Source organism: Delphinus delphis, chromosome 1 (assembly GCF_949987515.2).
Source record: "Delphinus delphis chromosome 1, mDelDel1.2, whole genome shotgun sequence".
In the NCBI taxonomy this organism is placed as follows: Eukaryota; Metazoa; Chordata; class Mammalia; order Artiodactyla; family Delphinidae; genus Delphinus; species Delphinus delphis.
The window spans coordinates 107932077-107950465 of NC_082683.1; the positions used below are offsets into that span (position 1 = coordinate 107932077).

General features: G+C 34.8%; 1 protein-coding gene across 1 annotated transcript; it reads right to left on the minus strand.

Annotated features, from left to right (window-relative positions):
- Positions 1 to 1016: 1016 nt before the first annotated feature.
- HORMAD1 (HORMA domain containing 1) lies at positions 1017 to 17723 on the minus strand. The gene is made up of 14 exons (XM_060007186.1): positions 17643 to 17723; positions 16794 to 16938; positions 15352 to 15415; positions 14881 to 14917; positions 12675 to 12695; positions 12382 to 12408; positions 10753 to 10820; positions 9723 to 9874; positions 8029 to 8288; positions 6476 to 6542; positions 6322 to 6398; positions 5507 to 5590; positions 3131 to 3202; positions 1017 to 1458 (listed from the first exon to the last, which is right to left on the minus strand). The coding sequence occupies exons 1-14, from the start codon at positions 17673 to 17675 to the stop codon at positions 1378 to 1380; spliced, it is 1188 nt and encodes a 395-aa protein (XP_059863169.1). The 5' UTR covers positions 17676 to 17723; the 3' UTR covers positions 1017 to 1377.
- Positions 17724 to 18389: the final 666 nt, after the last annotated feature.

Sequence of the window (18389 nt, forward strand, 5' to 3'; positions counted from 1 at the left end):
AAAGGTTTCTGTTGGTCAACCTCAGTGTAGCAGGTGTGTTACTGTAGCAGTGTATACTGTACTGTGACAATTAGGTGAGATGGGTTGGGATCCAATAAAGCTAAGAATACATAAACATTTAAAAATTGGTTGTTTTCGACAGTTAGCCTATCCCTAACTTTCCTGTTCCAGAAAAAACCGATCTGGGTCAGTTTGTGGACGTTTACTTGGTTTACATTAAACAGAATAGGCACATTTCTACCATAGCATTCATTCTAACATTCGCTATTAGTGCTTGTTACTGGCAAGCCCACGGATAATAATATGTTTTTAGAATATGGCTGCTGAAAATGCAAGAGGCAAACATACCAAGTTTTAAGCTTTTCTTTTCTAGAGCACAGAAAACAGTCAAGTCTGGAACCGGGTCCCAGGTTTCTCACTAAAAGCACAGTATCTTTCACTACCACTCAAAAGTTCTAGAAAGCGTGCTCAACTCTTGCAAAGTAACATCTACTGAAATGATCTCAAAATTAGTGCCTAAAAATTTTCTGCTATTTAAATAAAAATTAGAAGTCATGAAAGAGTCTAGATGCTGAACAACATTTTATTTATGCTGCCAAAAATGGCAGACTTTAAAATCATTTTCTCTTGTAGTAAAAAATGTTAAAAGTTAAAGCACCGATTTTTAATTGTACATTATATATTATCATGTTAATACACTATATCAAAGTACTGAAGAACATTGTTTTAATAACATGACAGACATAGCCAGTTAAATTGTATAGTTTTAACACAAGTAAAAAGTGAATTACTATCAAAATTTAATACCAAAATAAACATTATTTACTTCAAAAATGGCTTTAGAGGACCTTAAACGTTAATATATGTTAAAAGAAAGTGTCCACCAAAATGGAAGATAGATCAATATTGAGTAGATAATTAACATAACAAATTATGACACTGGTACTTTTAATTCAAAAGTTCTCCTGAGTTTGTCTCAGATAAGATTAAGGATCACAATATGATAGTCAGCTAAGGATTAATTTTAGTGTACTAACTTCTTAAGACTACATGTAAGTTTTCAGAGGTAGGGCAAACACACCTTAAAACAGTAATATAATGTCCTTTAAATGTTGTGAAGAACTTTGCAAACATGCAGAAATAAATTTTTTTTTTTTTTTTTTTTTTTTTTGCTGTGCGTGGGCCTCTCACTGCCGTGGCCTCTCCCGTTGCGGAGCACAGGCTCCGGACGCGCAGGCTCAGCGGCCATGGCTCACGGGCCCAGCCGCTCTGCGGCATGTGGGATCCTCCAGGACCGGGGCACGAACCCGTGTCCCCTGCATCGGCAGGCGGACTCTCAACCACTGTGCCACCGGGGAAGCCCAGAAATAAATTTTTTTATGTATTTTTCTTTGGTTCACTAAGCTTTCTTCTTTTTGGCACTGACTCTTGACTAGAAGAATCAAGGTGATGAAGGACCTGTCAAAAGAAAACAACTACTAAGAATAGATACTTTCCAGTTTAAATGTCTTTAAGTTTTGAGCTTTTTCATGTCTCTGAGGTCCCTTCCTTCCTTCCTTCTTTCCTTTCTTCTTTTAAAAAATTGTAACTAACATACCATTTCCTAAGATAGGATAGCTGGGTTCTCTAAAAGTAGGTAAATTTTATTATTGACATATTTATATATCCTGATGGCTGCTGAAAGTATAGCCTTACAAAGTATAAGGTTTTCATTAGGGATGTTGGAGTAGTTAGAAAGATAGATTTGACATTATGTTCTCAAAATAGTAAAATATTTTGAGGGGAATGAGGGGGGAGAGATTAAAAAATGAGCTGCAAATAGAGAAACATTCCACTTTGGCAACATGTAAGATTTAAATCATGTTTTGTTTTTGTATATGGTGCTTAGCAGTGCCCGATAGATTTTAGAAATTCATTGCACCCTTGAATGAATGGGAGGGTGAATTAGGAAAATTGCTAACAAGATTCTGAGTTATCAAACTTTTATTTTTCTGGTAAAACTCACTAATGATACAAATTGGATTATGATTTTGCAGAAAAAATCAAGGCTTAATACACTGGGGAAAAAATTAAAGAACCTAATATATCAGGTTATTCCATTCCCTTCTTAAGATATATAAATTCAAAACAGTATTAACCAACTAGTATATTTTTGAGATTACCCCTTTAACACTTGATTTCTAAAAAGAATCTTAAGTTTTCAGTTATCTAATTTTAACCTACTACTAATAATAAAAATTCTGGTTGAAAAAGTATAAATATTTATCTCAGAAATGACAAATACATTATCTGATTTGGTAAAATAAGGTTCCAAATATAAGACAACTTTACAAGATTTAGGTCAGGAAAATTTTCTTTCTTCTAAGGTACTAGGAGGAGATGCTATATTTTTAGAGAACATGTGGATTTGGTAACTTACCTTGTTTCTACTTTCTCTAGAAAGCTCAGATCAAACCTGTGGCCCAATTCTAATTCTATATAAATAAAATGGCCTGAATATTCTTGTACTCTCATTTTCTCATTCTATTCATATTTTTCCTGACATAGATCTTTTAAATTTTTATTTTATTTTTATTTATTTTTGGCTGCATTGGGTCTTTGTTGCTGCGCGTAGGCTTTCTCTAGTTGCGGTGTGCGGGCTTCTCACTGCAGTGGCTTCTCTTGTTGCAGAGCATGGGCTCTAGGCGCGCGGGCTTCAGTAGTTGTGGCACGCGGGCTCTAGAGTGCAGGCTCAGTAGTTGTGGTGCACGGACCTAGTTGGTCCGCGGCATGTGGGATCTTCCTGGACCAGTGATCAAACCTGTGTCCCCTGCATTGGCAGGCGGATTCTTAACCACTGCGCACCAGGGAAGTTCCCTGATGTTGATTTTTATTTTATAAATTCCTCCAACTATTTCAGATCATTCATGGAATAAGACAGTAAATGTTTACATGGAAAAATTAATAAACCACATAGCAAATTTTATTTTAAAATCACCCCATTTTTTAGAATCAAATATATTTAAACAAGATTTAGATATCAGAGCTCTGAGGTATATCCAGGAATATAATCATATTTATCATTAAATTTAATCTATAGTAATGATATTCTGATACTTGCTATTTTATTCAGCCTATATATAAGACTTACTGTTTTCGCAGATTCAAGCTGACTTCTCTTCCGATTTTCCTTAGAAGATTTTACTTGTTGATTTCCATTAGCCTCCACAAAGATAGAATAATTACTAATTGGTTATTTCTCAAAGAACAACAAACATGCTTTTTCAACCGCAGGCAGCTATATGCGGTTTTTAAAAGAACAACTTTACTGCGATATAATTCAGATACCATACAATTCATCCATTTAAAAGTGTACAAAATTAAGTGATTTTAAGTATATTCACAGAGTTGTGCAACCATCACCACAGTCAATTTTACAGCACTTTCATCCTCCAAAAAGAAATCCTGTACCCTTATAGCTATCACTCCCCTATTCCCCCATCCTCCCGCCAGCATTAAGACTTTCTGTTTCTATACAAATCCCTATTCTGGGCTTTCATATAAAGGGAACCATATAATATATATATATATATATATATATATATATATATATATATATATATATATATATATATATAGTGTGTGTGTGTGTGTGTGTGTGTGTGTGTGTGTGACTGGGTTCTTTCACTTAAAGAAACGTACTGGTACTTCATTCCTTTTTATGGCTGAATAATAGTCTGCTGTATGAATACCACATTTTGGGGCTTCCCTGGTGGCGCAGTGGTTGAGAGTCCGCCTGCCGATGCAGGGGACACGGGTTCGTGCCCCGGTCTGGGAAGATCCCACATGCCACGGAGCGGCTGGGCCCGTGAGCCATGGCTACAGAGCCTGTGCGTCTGGACCCTGTGCTCCGCAACGGGAGAGGCCACAACAGTGAGAGGCCCGCGTACAGAAAAAAAAAAAAAAAAAGAATACCACATTTTGTTTATCCATTCATCTGTTACATTTAGGTTTTTTTCCCCACCTTTTGCCTATTGTGAATAATGCTACATATGCGGTTTTTAAAATGAATATTGGATGGTGACAAACTATTAGCTGCTATAGTATTATTCTCTAAAAGTACATACTTATTTTCTGATGCTTGCAATGTCCTTTTCAATGATAACTTCCTTAGTATATATATTATTAAATATTTTCATTTCCTGCCCTTTTCTAACCATAATTCAGTCATTATTCTCAAATACAGGAGTACTTTGGTGGAGTAAAGGATAGTAAAGGATACTCATCCTAAACAGAAGCTGCCTAGGAAGAACATTTTGCTGCTAGAGGTAGTAATTTTTGAAATTCTTTTATCTCTTGCTTTTCTCAGCACACTAGTTTGAACGCTGCCTTCTACCAGTTCTTAACTTCCCATCGAGAATGTGGAAAAAAAGGATGCCTAAAAATGGCACTATCATCAATGGTGTTCTGGTAAATGTTTAACAACCAGTTCTCTGGGAGAAAGAAATCCTGAGTTGAGGCATTTGCTGATTTCCATGCTATGAATACTCTCATCATGTCCAGTTTCAAGCTGTCAACATGATGTCACTGAATAAAGAGTTGGAAACAAATGCTCCAGCGTACCACTGTTAGAGTGTGCTATTTGTTTCCTTACGTTTTACAGAATGCTTTTTCTTCACCTCTGAACCTTTGAGAGTAACTTAAGGGTCTAAATAAAATACAAATTTCTATTCAGTACAACTCATAAAACAGTCATTTTTAATGTCTTATTAACACGATAGTCCATTTACAAGATAGAACATGGGAACAGTTTGGTGTTCTAGGAAATTTCCTTGGGAGTCTGGATGATAGCATCACTTCTCAAAGCCTTTCCTGGATTCCCCTTTCTATTTTTTTAAAATAAATTTATTTATTTTTGGCTGTGTTGGGTCTTCATTGCTGCACGCGGGCTTTCTCTAGTTGGGGCAAGAGGGGGCTACTCTTCGTTGCGACACGCAGGCTTTTCATTAGGGTGGCTTCTCTTGTTGCAGAGCACGGGTTCTAGGCGCGCGGGCTTCAGTAGTTGTGGCACGTAGGCTCTGTAGTTGTGGCTCGCGGGCTGTAGAGCATAGGCTCAGTAGTTGTGGTGCACGGGCTTAGCTGCTCCAGGGCATGTGGGATCTTCCTGGACCAGGGCTTGAACCTGTGTCCCCTGCATTGGCAGGCGGATTCTTAGCCACTGCGCCACCAGGGAAGTCCCTCCCCTCTCTACTGTACCTTCAGTAAAATTAACCATTCTTTCCTTTGTGCCTCTATGTAGCCTATTCAGACTGTTATTATGGCCCTGTATCACTGCTTGTTGACCTCCAATTACTACATTTTCATCTAAGAACAAGTTATACCTCCAGCACCTAGTAAAGTACCTGAAACATAGTATGTGCTTACCAAACGTTGGTCCAATAAATGAAGTATTAAAAGCAAAATAAACTCAAATATGGGGGGAATTACAAGGTTAGAATGGAAAACAAATCTAAAGAGATGCTTTTACCATTTTATTCTGAAAGATTTTTCCACTTCTTGTTTTGCTTTGAGACACATCAAGTTCAGATGTTTTACTGACTAACTGCTCAACCTAGAAAAGAAAATAATTACACAAAACCACATAAAATAATATAATAAAAGTTTTTCGTAACAATAATGGGGGTCAAAAATTCAATCACATAAAATTTAGGGTCTTGCTATGTTGGGTTAATGAAAACCAATAATTTTGTGTTGGTTCTGTCATAAAAAGTGCAAAGGTAAAGATAGTGAAACTGACACTGTACACAATTGACCATTCACTGAATTCAGAAAGTCCCAAATTATCACTAGGCACCACTCTTCCAGAAGATAAGAACTTCAGCCCACCCCCATTGAAGAAAGGCTGCGCGAAGGAAGGCAGACAATCATCAGTCCCATTATTTTCATGTTGATTTTATCTAAATGTTATTTCAGGATTTTACTGTGTGTAGAAAACAAAATTAAACATGTTCTGCTCCAAGGCAACAAAAATGTATTATATAGTCCATTTGTAAATACAAAGGGCTGTGGAGTTAATAATTGCTTAAGATTTTATTTAGCTCTGAAATTCTGAGATTCTCTGAACAGTATTTAGGTTCATTACTAAACAAATCAACCAATAAAATACTTAAAACTTTTCAACGTATAATTCTCGAATTTTATTAATAAGCATTCTTAATACCTAATTTTCTTCTAAAAGACCTAGAATATAAGAAAATCTGAGAAATAACTAAATAAGCATATAAGCATCTGTCTTTTGAAAAAAATAAAATTAGAAGTGAGATAGAACTGTCAAATTTATACCTGAGAATGGGAAATTGAAAGATCTGGACTTTCTTTAGACCTCATAGCTTCATCTTCTTCACAAACTACACCTGGTTCTGTTAAAAAAAAATAGTTAAAATGGTATAAAATTGAATTGGAAGTGAATTAATTTACATTTTCATTAACTCCTTACCTCCAAGTTCAGAAGATCCAGGGTTTTTTTTCTGCTCTTCCATTTTAGTTTCAATGTCAAAATCATTCTACATAATTACATGAAGGAAAAAATGGACATATTTCAAAAAGAAACTAAAACAACTGGGTAGAATATTTATGAACAAATTTGTTTTATGTGAAGGTTAAATATAACATAACACTACAATGACCTTACACTTGCTAGAAATAAAGTGGCCCTATAATTACTATAATAAGGCAACTTATTTATCCAAAGTATAAAATCCTATTTTTTTTTTTTTACTTTGCAGGGTTGCTTTAAGGCAGATGATAAAAATATACAACTTTCTCAAAAATGTATGATGGTTCTAAGAACACTTAGATCTTACTATTGTTTGAGAACACTGAATTAGACATGGTCACACAACAAGCTACTGCTTCTGTAGCTCTGGAATTTCTGTATAGATATTAGCATAAACTCTGAATATGACCCAACCCTCTTCAGGGAGTTGGGGAAGGATAAGCACAGTTATGGTATGGTAGAAATAGCAAAGGTTTAATGTCTATAATTATTATTCCTTTTGTGACATTTGTCAAAGAGCTTTAAATATTTTAAAGAACGCTTCATAAATCCCAGCCATATTTGTTTATAAGGCAAGACTGGGATTTAGGTTTTAGGAAGAAAATTCCTTATTCTTTGACTGAAATGGTTAAAAACTGAATTTTCTACTTGTAAGGATGTGGCCACAGAACCTAAATCAGAATAGTCAATCTCTATACATAAGAACTGTGGTCATAATTTAGAATAAAATGAGACAAGAGAAGACAACAAAGATGAGATTAAAGAACAATTATATTAATGATGAAAGATTTTCTGGGAGTGAGGCTATAACAAAAAAAGCTTTTTTTATACTTCAATTCATCCATTCATTCAACCAATACTGAGAATGCATTCCGTAAATCTAAGTGTTAGGGACAGGAGGATTAAAAAGATAAGACACTTTTCCTGCCTTCCAGGAACTTCCAGGCTGCTTCAGGACACTGAATTTCCAGGCCCTGAAGAAATTCAAGCATGAGCACTTAGTAGGGGTGTTGTATGGTAGAAAAGATTCCAGCATTCGTTGGGGGATTAGAGTAGTTCAGTGGACTTCTTTTCTTTCTTTTTTGGCCGCGCCACAGGATCTTAGCTCCCCAACCAGGGACTGAACCCAGGCTCTGGCAGTGAAAGCGCTGAGTCCTAAACACTGCAGCACTAGGGAATTCCGTGATTTTCAAATTACACTCCAGACCAAGGGGTTTCCTCAGAGTCCACCATGAGGGTAGGTGAGGTGGTGAGTGGCTCGGCCTCCAGGACCATTCCCTACTTCATTCACAGTAGTTGTGCTTTTAAATTTCTGAGAATAATGTTGTTTGCATCCAGGTAAAAAGTTTTAAAACCACAAACCTTAACCTTCTTTAAGGTCCCTTCCAAACTTGAGTTTATAATTGTAATAAATATTTATAGCTATTAAAGTCCTCAGAATTGAATCAAACATTCATTACTCTTGTTCTTCATAACTCTTTGAATATACTTACACTTATGTAATGCTCCTGTTCATCTTTGAAATCATCTTTGTCCATAAGAATTTTTTGAAGTGGTGTTCTTAATTGTTTTGGTGTTAATACAGATGAATCAATATTTTCTATTCGTTCTTTGTCAGTGGTCACTTTTACTTTGAAGGTGTGAAAAGGTGTTGGGATTTCTCCCACATTTAAGTACATAGGCTCCCCTTCAAATATCACTCCTTCACAATTACCATCCTTAAAACCAGGAGGCTGGTAACCTGGGGGTGTAACTGCAGAAAAGTAAGTATAAACTGTGCTGTTCATGAAACTGAAGAAAATACATTAATTTTTATTATTATAAAATATATGCAGATTAAAGAAATTTCAAACAGTATAGAAGAACATATAATAAAAAGTAAAAATCACTCTCCTACTATCTCCAAGTTCCTATTTTATTCCTTAAAGGTAAACTTTTTTCCCTACACTTGACTGACTATGTGACCTTGAGGAAACTACTTGTCATCCTTGATTTGGTTTCCTCATCCGTCAAGTGGGGTAAATACTAGTACCTACCTCATAGGGTCACTGTGGTATTAAAGTCTGTAAAATGCTCAGAACAGAACTGGCACAGAGTTAAGTATTCAATAAATGTTAGTTATTATTGTTGATGCTTTATGTTCTTCTAGAAGATACGATGCATGTAAAGTATATATTTTATATATTTATATAATAAATATAATATATAATATTTAAATTATATAATAAATACATGTATGTCTCTTTAAAAAACACAAATGAGGTCATACTCTTCTGTACCTAGCTGTTTTTAACATCACCTTTTTTTTAAAAAATTTATTTAATTTATTTTTATTTTTGGCTGCGTTAGGTCTTCGTTGCAGTGCGTGGGCTTCTCATTGCAGTGGCTTCTCTTATTGTGGAGCACGGCACGTGGGCTTCAGTAGTTGTAGCGCATGGGCTTAGTTGCTCCGCGGCATGTGGGCCAGGGCTCAAACCCGTGTCCCCTGCATTGGCAGGCGGATTCTTAACCACTGCGCCACCAGGGAAGCCCTTTAACATCACCTTTTAATCTGTTTTTAATATTTTTTGGATAACAATTTATCAGCACATTCTTTTAAATAGCTTGCACAGCACTACTATATAGATGCACCATAATTTATTTACTCAGTCCTCCAATAAACAACTCAAGGTTGTTTCCAGTTTGTTCCTGGTTTAACCAATACATTATGAAAATCCTCATAAACCTATAACCTTGCAAGGTTGTCTAAGTATATTCACAAGATACTCGTCTAGCTACAGAATTTCTGGATTAAAGAGAATGTGCCAAATTTTGATACTGCCAAACTGTCCTCTTAAAATGTTACATGGCACCTATATACATTCCCTCAAGAGTATACAAAAGTACCTGCTTACTCCCACACCCTTGCCAACAATGATTTTACAAGTTTTACTGATCTGATAACTGAAAAATGGTATCTCATTGCTTCACTTCCTTAGTTATGAATGAGGTTGAACTTCACATGGACATGTTCAGACCACTGGAGAAGTTGTGTATATTTTTTCAAATACTGATATTAAATATAAATTTTATAATTTCAAAAAATATATAACAATTTAGGTGCTTACAAACATTTGGGATGGAAACTGTTTCGATGACAAGAAAATATACAGATATCAACTGAAACAGGATGAACTGGAAATAGTACCTTCATCGTAGTAAAAAAGTTTCATGGTCAAACAAACATCATTAGGTAAAGGTCCCAGATTTTGCATTAGAACATAAATCTTGCGAATGAGAAGAATACTTGCTTTCTTGGTGTCAGCAGATGACATACTAGATTCACTGCTTTGGTTTTTACTGGAAGAGAATCACACATTAATTTCTTTTATAGCACCCATAGCTTCTAATAACATAACTTCACATTTTACTACTTGAGATTCTTATTCCCATTAAAGCATTAAGTTGTTAAGTTAAAAATTGTGATATAATGTGTTTTAATGCCACTATTATAAAAATTAATATCACTGTTAATATTATTATTATAAACTAATTTACATATATTAAATTAATATGCATTTTATACAAGATGTTTAAAGAAAACGAATGATGGACTTTTATTGTATTTCTTTTATTTTAATTTTTAAAAATTTATTTTATTTTATTTATTTTATTTTTGGCTGCACTGGGTCTTCATTGCTGTGCATGGGCTTTTCTCTGGTTGCAGCGAGCAGGGGGCTACTCTTCGTTGCGGTGTGTGGGCTTCTCATTGCGGTGGGTTCTCTTGTGGAACACGGGCTCTAGGCATGCAGGCTTCAGTAGTTGTGGCACGCGGGCTCAGTAGTTGTTGCCCACAGGCTCTAGAAAGCAGGCTCAGTAGTGTGGCGCACGGGCTTAGTTGCTCCGTGGCACGTGGGATCTTCCTGGACCAGGGATCGAACCTGTGTCCCCTGCATTGTCAGGCGGATTCTTAAGCACTGCGCCACCAGGGAAGCCCTTTACTGTATTTCTAATAACTTAAGCATACAGTGGCTTTCCTACTCTTTGGCTCTGTTTCACAATCAAAACAGTATATAATTAGCCACAGAATTCTGGCTTGCAGCCACCCCAAGAATATTTTGTATCCTTGATGGTTAATTGGGGATGTTTGAGAAGTTTCAGAATTATTCCTGAAGTTTAGCTATATAGTATTAATAAGTGGTAATCTGTAATACAAAAAGAAAACTATAGAACAATACCTTATGAAGTCCATGATTGGTCCATTACTGGTGTACTTGAATTTAAACTGGTAACATTCTGAAATTGTCTTAAATAGAAAATACTGCAGTTATGAATCTGATATACAGTACTGGTGGCCAAGTAGCTATATATAGCTTTTGTATGACTCACCATTTATTTAATAATTTCTTCTGCATGTTAATCCCTATTCGTCCATTGAAACTTTCCAGTCCTAATAGTCAATTCCCAGGGTCTGGGATTCGGGGCTTCAGTGTTGGAGAGATAGTTATTCCCTCGGTCATTGCAATGTATGTTTTACATACCAGAGGGAAGGAACTCCTTAGCAGGCAGGTGAGGGAGGCAGCACATCTCTTCCTCTAACAGAATGACTAAGCACAGGGCTTCAATCCTTGGTAACCACAAGCAAGTCATTTAAGCCCACTAAGTCTCAGTTTCCCCAGCTAATAAAAGGGGTTGAAAATAGTACCTATCTCATTGGTGCCTATGAATATTTATCAAATGGGATAATTTATATAGAGCCCTTAATAAAGTATCTGGCACACTAAGCATTCAATAAATATTAGTGCATCAGCAATGTTGCTCTTTTACTGAAAGAAAAAATGTGCAACTATAAAACATCTTCAGATGTACATTTTCTGTACATTTTCTGAACAGTTAGTTTCTGAGTAATCAAATAATTCATAGCCTTTGCCCATATGATTTCGTCACCATGGGCATATATTAAGCATTAATTGTAGGCTTAATTTGTAGTATCAAAGAAAAGACATTCCTAGCTCTCTTGAAGCTCTAATACTTTTATTGCTTTCTTTATATTCCATTGCTCACTTAGGGATGGGGTTAGCTTTCTCTTTCTTTTTTAAAAATCTGCTTCTCCATGAGTGAAGGAAACACGATATTGTAACAGCTATAGTGTAATGGGTAAGCACTCAGATCATGAACTGGCCTTCTTAGGTCCAAATTCTGGTTCTGCCACTATGACCTTACACAAGAAACCTTGTGTCTAGGTTTCCTCATCTATAGAGTGGAGATGGTAATGATATATTACCTCATAATGGTTATAATGAATAAATGAGATAATGCACATGAAACCCCAAAGAACAGAGCCTAGGAATAGTAAGCACTCAGTAGATCTTTCCCCTTTGTTTCTTGTCTTCTGGTTTTCCCTTTCATTTATTATAACCCTTTCTTTCCTTTAACTGTCAGATGAACAGGTAGATGTGACTGGATTGGAGTGAATATTCAAAGATTAAGGATGAGTATCTTATTTTTCTCAAACTCAAACATTTTATAATTCTAAAACAAGAATATAATTAAAAAATATTGCAAAGAACCAGAAGTCAGGAGATTTAGGTTATTTCTAGTGGTTTGTCTTTGTGGCCTAGGCTTAGTCACGTAATCTCTCTTGTAGTAAGTGTATTAATCTGTTTAAATATAACAATACAAGCCCTGTCTTACCTCAAAAAAGTCTTTATGAGGTTCAAATTTTGAAAATATATGTGAAAGTGCATTGATAAAAGCACAGTTAAAAGCACTGGATATTATTATATTTTTATGTTACTTATAGATATTAGAAGCATTATGGGGGTTTTTTGGCATTATTTTTTTTTTAATAACTTAAGCATACTTACCTGAGGGTCTTCTGGATTACTATATACCTATTTAAAAATAATTTACAATTTAGTAAATTGTAGAGGCTAAGTATTCAAGGAGAACTAAATTGGATGTTTAGACTAAAATATTAAATGAATTCAGTAAAACAAAATACAAAACGACCCCCTCAAAATATTAGCTACTTTTCCATTGAATAGATCAGTAGTTTGTATCAAGTGACATGATCAATAGGTGGTTTTAATGTTATTTAATTAAGCAAGGCTGAATTTGACAGTCTTTAAAAAAGAATATACAATTTAAAAATACTTACAGCTAGAACAACCAACCTTAGCTGAAACAAAACAAAGAACAAAAATCTTACTTTTTTTTAATTAATTAAATTTTTATTATCATGGTTTAAATATTATATGTTTCAGGTGTACAACATAGTGACTCACAATTTTTAAAGGTTATACTCCATTTATAGTTATTATAAAATATTGGCTATATTCCCTGTGCTGTACAATATATCCTTACAGCTTATTTATTTTATACATAGTAGTTTATAAAAATCTTATTTTTATTCTATGAAATATTTGTGCATGATGGACCATAAGAATTCTTTGTCCTTTTTCAACATTTATTCCTAATAAAAATAATCTTACATTAAATAGACTTCATATGATGCATGTAAAGCAATACCTCAGATATCTTTCTCTATTCCCCAAAATACCTATTTCTAGTTGACTTACTGAAAGTTGAAATTCATATCGCTAACTTAAGCAAACGGGCATTACTGCCAGTTACAAGGAAAATATGTATTGTGAAATAACACATTAAATATTACCAATATGAGAACTGATTCTGCAAAGAGAAAAAGAGAGTTCAGAGCCCTGCTCATTTAGTAAAGGGAAGAGGCTTTGGAGACTATAGGAAAAGAGAATCACAGGAAATCATTCACTCAAGTAATCTGCCAAAATCTGAGTCATCCTTGATTTGGATCTTTTCCTTATATTCCAGAACCAATCGTCAACAAGTCCACTCAGTTCTGCCAGATATATCCTGAATCTTCTCATTTTTCTCCTTTGCCATCCTGGTCTAAGCCACCATTATTTTTTATCAGTACTGTAGTAATGGATTAAGTGTCATTCTCCTTAATTCCAATCTTATTCTCCTTCTACAGTACATTCTCTAAATAGCAGTTCAGAGTGATTTTTCTTTTAATTTAGAATATAAATCAAATGATGTTACATTTCTACTCAAAACCTTCAAATGGCTTTTATTTACACCTAAAATAAAATCCAAACTCTTTTTTTTTTAAAGACTTTTTTTTTCTTTTTTTGATGTGGACCATTTTTAAACTCTTTATTGAATTTGTTACAATATTGCTTCTGTTTTATGTTTTGGTTTTTTGGCCCTGAGGCACGTGGGATCTTAGCTCCCTGATCAGGGATTGAACCCGCACCCGCTGCACTGGAAAGCGAAGTCTTAACCACAACCACTGGACCTCCAGGGAAGTCCCAAAATCCAAACTCTTTACCTACACAGCTCTGAATGCTCTGGCCCTGTCCATCTCCACAGGTTCATCTCCTGCTGCTCTCTTGTACTGCTCACCACACTCTAATCATTCTGGCCTTCTGTTTGTTCCTTGAACTCTCCAAACTCCCCTCCAACTCTTTGCATTTGCTGCTCTGTCAGGAATATTCTCCCAAAATCAGTGCCTAGCTGGTTTCTTCTAATTCAAGTCTCAGCTTAAATATCACCCCCTCAGAGAAGCTCCTCAGACTACCCTATCTAAAGTTACCCCATCTCTCCATTTGCCACATACTTTTTCTTAAAATGTTAATGGCAGTTAACACTATTGGATGTTATCTAATTTCCTTGTTTTATTGACTATTTTCCCATTATAGAAGGGACCCTCTTCGTCTTGTTGACCACTGTTAGCTTACCCAGCTCCTACCTAGAATACGTGCCTAGCACAGAGGAGGCACTCAATATTTAATGAATATTAAATACATTATGTCTTAATGAGGGAGGTTGGTGACCATGGATAAAATTTTATCTTTTTCATAATTTTTTTTAGAGTTGGACTTCTTTGTATATATTGATACAAACATAAGCTAAGTAACTATACAAAAAGGCTTGTCACAATTTAACCTAGACTACATGTCAATTTATTTCTGAACTCTCATGAAGAAATAACTTATTAAATTATTAGTATAAACATGATAATAGAAGGCATGTGAAACTAATGAATAAACTATTTTAAAAGACTTTTTAATTCATTAAGTTTTTGTAAGTTAATATGTGTTATTAATACAAATGAGTGTTAACAACCAAAACTTGGCAAAATTCGTTAAGTACTAATTCTGTTTGCTTTAAATGAGTTGAAAATCAGTCTTTAAAATATTCAAATTTTCAGCTTTGGACTGGTCTATGCCCAAGTTAGTTTAAGTTAATCTTTTACTACATGTAACGGCTGTTACATTTGTAGAATATAAACTGTAGAAAAAAAAGATAAAGAGATACCGACTTACATATTTTTTCTCTAAAGCATCATAGCATCCGGACATCCTAAAAAATAATCAAGGATTCATTTTTAGACTGAATGCACTTCCAGAAAACAGTTCTTTTAATGTCTCCATATTATCTCGTTACTAAATAATACACGGTTTTATTATTAAAGCTTCCTTCTTATTAACTAGCTTAAAATAATAAAACAAAACAATGTGGCAGAAATATAAAATGTCAATAGTGGATGGAAGGAAAGGAAGATAGAAAATATCTGGCAGCTATTTGTGAGGAACAATAATAGGAAAGTGAAGCCTGCTCACATGGAGCATGAAATAAAGTAAAATTTTAATGCAAAAATCCAAAGACCTGCAAAAATGGTATACAGAGTTAAAGAGGGAATCACTAAAACTGGGTTAAACACTTAAAGGTATCCAAGGCACAAAAAAATGTGATTTAAGAAAAAATAATTTTCTTTCATTAGGTATTTCACTTACCACTTCAATAACTGTGTAGATCCTGGACAATCCTTCTGTTCTCTCAGAATTCTGACACACATATCTAAATGCAAAAATAATGATATAAATATAGAGCTACTTAAGATTAGCAAACAAATAGAAATTTAAATGAAGATTATTTTCTTCAGCTGTGTATTACAGGTTTATTATTAATGGTAATTAACTTCCAGATGATTGATGTTAATATAATTAAAGGAAGAAAGTTTACATGGAAACAAATAATCTTTTTATCCTTTTTATAAAATTGCATCATAATGATTAGGATGTATGTTGATGGGTAGAAAAATTTTTCCATTTTCAAAGCTATAGAAACTTAGATATAACACTTTCATGCCATTGTCATCCAAGAGTCTTAGCATATTTGCTATGGACTCTTATCCCAGTAAAATACTTGTAAAAGGCCAAGAAGTTAACAGGCTATCAGATAGAGCCCTGTAAGGAAGCAATAAGTAATATAGTGGAAAGGATGAGGTCTCTCAGTCTCAGGTTCCTTATCAGAAAAATAGGAGTAATATCTAACTCATAGGTCTGTAATGTGAACTAACAAGATATCATACATAACATGGTGCTTAACATATTGCCCACAGAGTTGGTGTACAATGTTAGGTATACATTATGTGCTAGGCAATAAGTTATTATTATAGTATAAACTGGCTCTATTTTACTTCTTTAAAATAACACAAGAACATACACTACCACTGTAGGAGGCTATAAATAGGATGTTTTTGCTATTTACTTCATCATTATAAGAATAATGTCAGGTGATATTATACTTGAGAGATTAAGGGAAATTTTTATGATTAAGTGCTTTCAAAGGTATTGAATATACTTTAAAAAAAATCACTTAGATGTCCACACAAAAACTTGTACAGGAATGTGGCATTATTTATAATAGCCAAAAAGTGGAAACAACCCAATGTTCATCAACTGATGAGTGGATAAATAAAATGTGGTATATTCATATAATGGAATATTATTTGGCCATAAAAATTGAAGTACTAATCCATGCTACAAAATGGATGAACCTTAAAAACATTATGCCAAGTGAAAGAAGCCAGTCACAAGGGACCACATATTGTATGATTTCATTTATTTGAAATGGCTAGAATAGGCAAATCCATAAAGACAGAAAGCAGATCAGTGGTTGCCTAGGACTGGGAAGTGGGGGAAGTGGAGAGTGACTTAATGGGTATGGGGTTTCCTTTTAAGGTGATGAAATGTTCTATAACTGACTGTGGTGAATATACCCAAAATCAATGAATTGTGCACTTTAAATGAGTGAATTGTTAGATATGCAAATCATATCTCAATAAAGCTGTCATTATAAAAACAAAATCTCTAAGTCAAAAATTATCATTTTAGAGCAAGCCAAAATAAAAATAACATCTTTAAAGAAAGTCTTTAAATAAACATTATATTACCATATAGATATCTTGTTCCATAAGCACATTCTGGGAATATTCCTCTCAAATACGTGATGCAGGATATTGAAACTGCTAGAAGCCTCTTCACTAACACTAAAGACTGCTGCTCAGTTGATATCTTACTGGGAAGTACAAACGTACTCTAAATTCAAGGGAAATTAAAACATTTTATTTAGATTTACTAAAAATACAGTCTTCCTGAACTTAAAAGTAGATCTAATTTTTTGCACAAGCATGGTACTTTCCCAAAGAATTCTTAACCATAGCAGTTAGTAATCCCCCCCAAATCAGAGTGGCTTCTAAAATGTGAGGGTGTTTGCAGGGTAGCAGCCTAAAGGTAACATGCAAAAAGTGCTTAAGAATCGTGTTAGAAATCCCTTGCACATTAACTGTCTGTAACTGCATAACACATGGATAGATAACACTGATTTTTCTCTTTAGTCACTGACTGGGTTTAACACAGGTAACTGTAATGCAAGATCTGTGAAGGGAAGACAATTTTATCTTTGTGGGGCATAAAAATTCATTTTCTAGAAGCGGACTGCTATTAGTGATAATTTCATCAAAGGAACCTAATAGCATTCATTGATACCTAATGTGAACTGAATTTGAACCAGCAATTTAATACAATGCATCAAGCATCCAATAGAATTCTCCATTAATTCAACTTAGTTTAGCAAATATCTTCATTCTTAAAACATTGAGTTTACTGATATCACTAAACCCTCAAAGAGGTGACTCTAACTTTCTAACATAAAAATAGGTGAGACTTCAAGAAACAATAAAATTAGCTAAATTAAAATATATTAAAATACAAGATCATAAAAAAAATACAAGAAATCATACCATGGAGGTTCTGTGCAATTGTGCAGTGGCCATCCTCTGATAAAGTATTTTCTTTCATTCAACCTTGTGACACAAATACAAGCTTTAACTTCAGATCTTATTTTTATCACTAATTTGGAAAGTCAGAAAGAATTTTATGTGACTAAATGACCGGATTTTTTTTAACTTAAAATAGAATCTTCGAAAACATATTCATTTTTCTATAGAACTCCTTTGAGTAAAGTGCTAAGTTTAAACCATTTGACTAGCAACCCTCACATAAAAGGGTTATTAATAAAGCTCTTTAGAGCTTCCCTGGTGGCACAGTGGTTGAGAGTCTGCCTGTCAATGCAAGGGACACGGGTTCAGGTCCCGGCCCGCGAAGATCCCACATGCCGTGGAGCGGCTAGGCCCGTGAGCCATGACCACTAAGCCTGCACGTCCGGAGCCTGTGCTCCGCAACGGAGAGGCCACAACAGTGAAATGCCCGCGTACTGCAAAAAAAAAAAAAAAGAAAGCTCTTTAAGAGATCTCTTTTGTGTGTGTGTGGTACGCGGGCCTCTCACCGTTGTGGCCTCTCCCGTGGGAGGTGGGAGGTGGGAGGTAACAGGAAAAGACATTAAAAAGTAAAAGAATAAAAGAAAAGGGAAAGAAAGGAAACAAAGAAAACAAAAACGAAACAAACATGTATTACGTAAGGTCTGAGGGTCCGGCGGCAGCGACCAGGAGAGAGGCACGACGTGGCATGCGCTTTGCCCGATGCGCTTG

Coding starts and splice junctions, on each gene's coding strand:
- HORMAD1 (XM_060007186.1), bottom strand. CDS start 17,675: ATGGCCACTGCACAATTGCACAGAACCTCCATG. Junction 6,399..6,475: donor TGGATCTTCTGAACTTGGAG/GTAAGGAGTTAA, acceptor TTTTTTTAACAG/AACCAGGTGTAGTTTGTGAA. Junction 1,459..3,130: donor AGCTTGAATCTGCGAAAACA/GTAAGTCTTATA, acceptor TTCTTTTGACAG/GTCCTTCATCACCTTGATTC.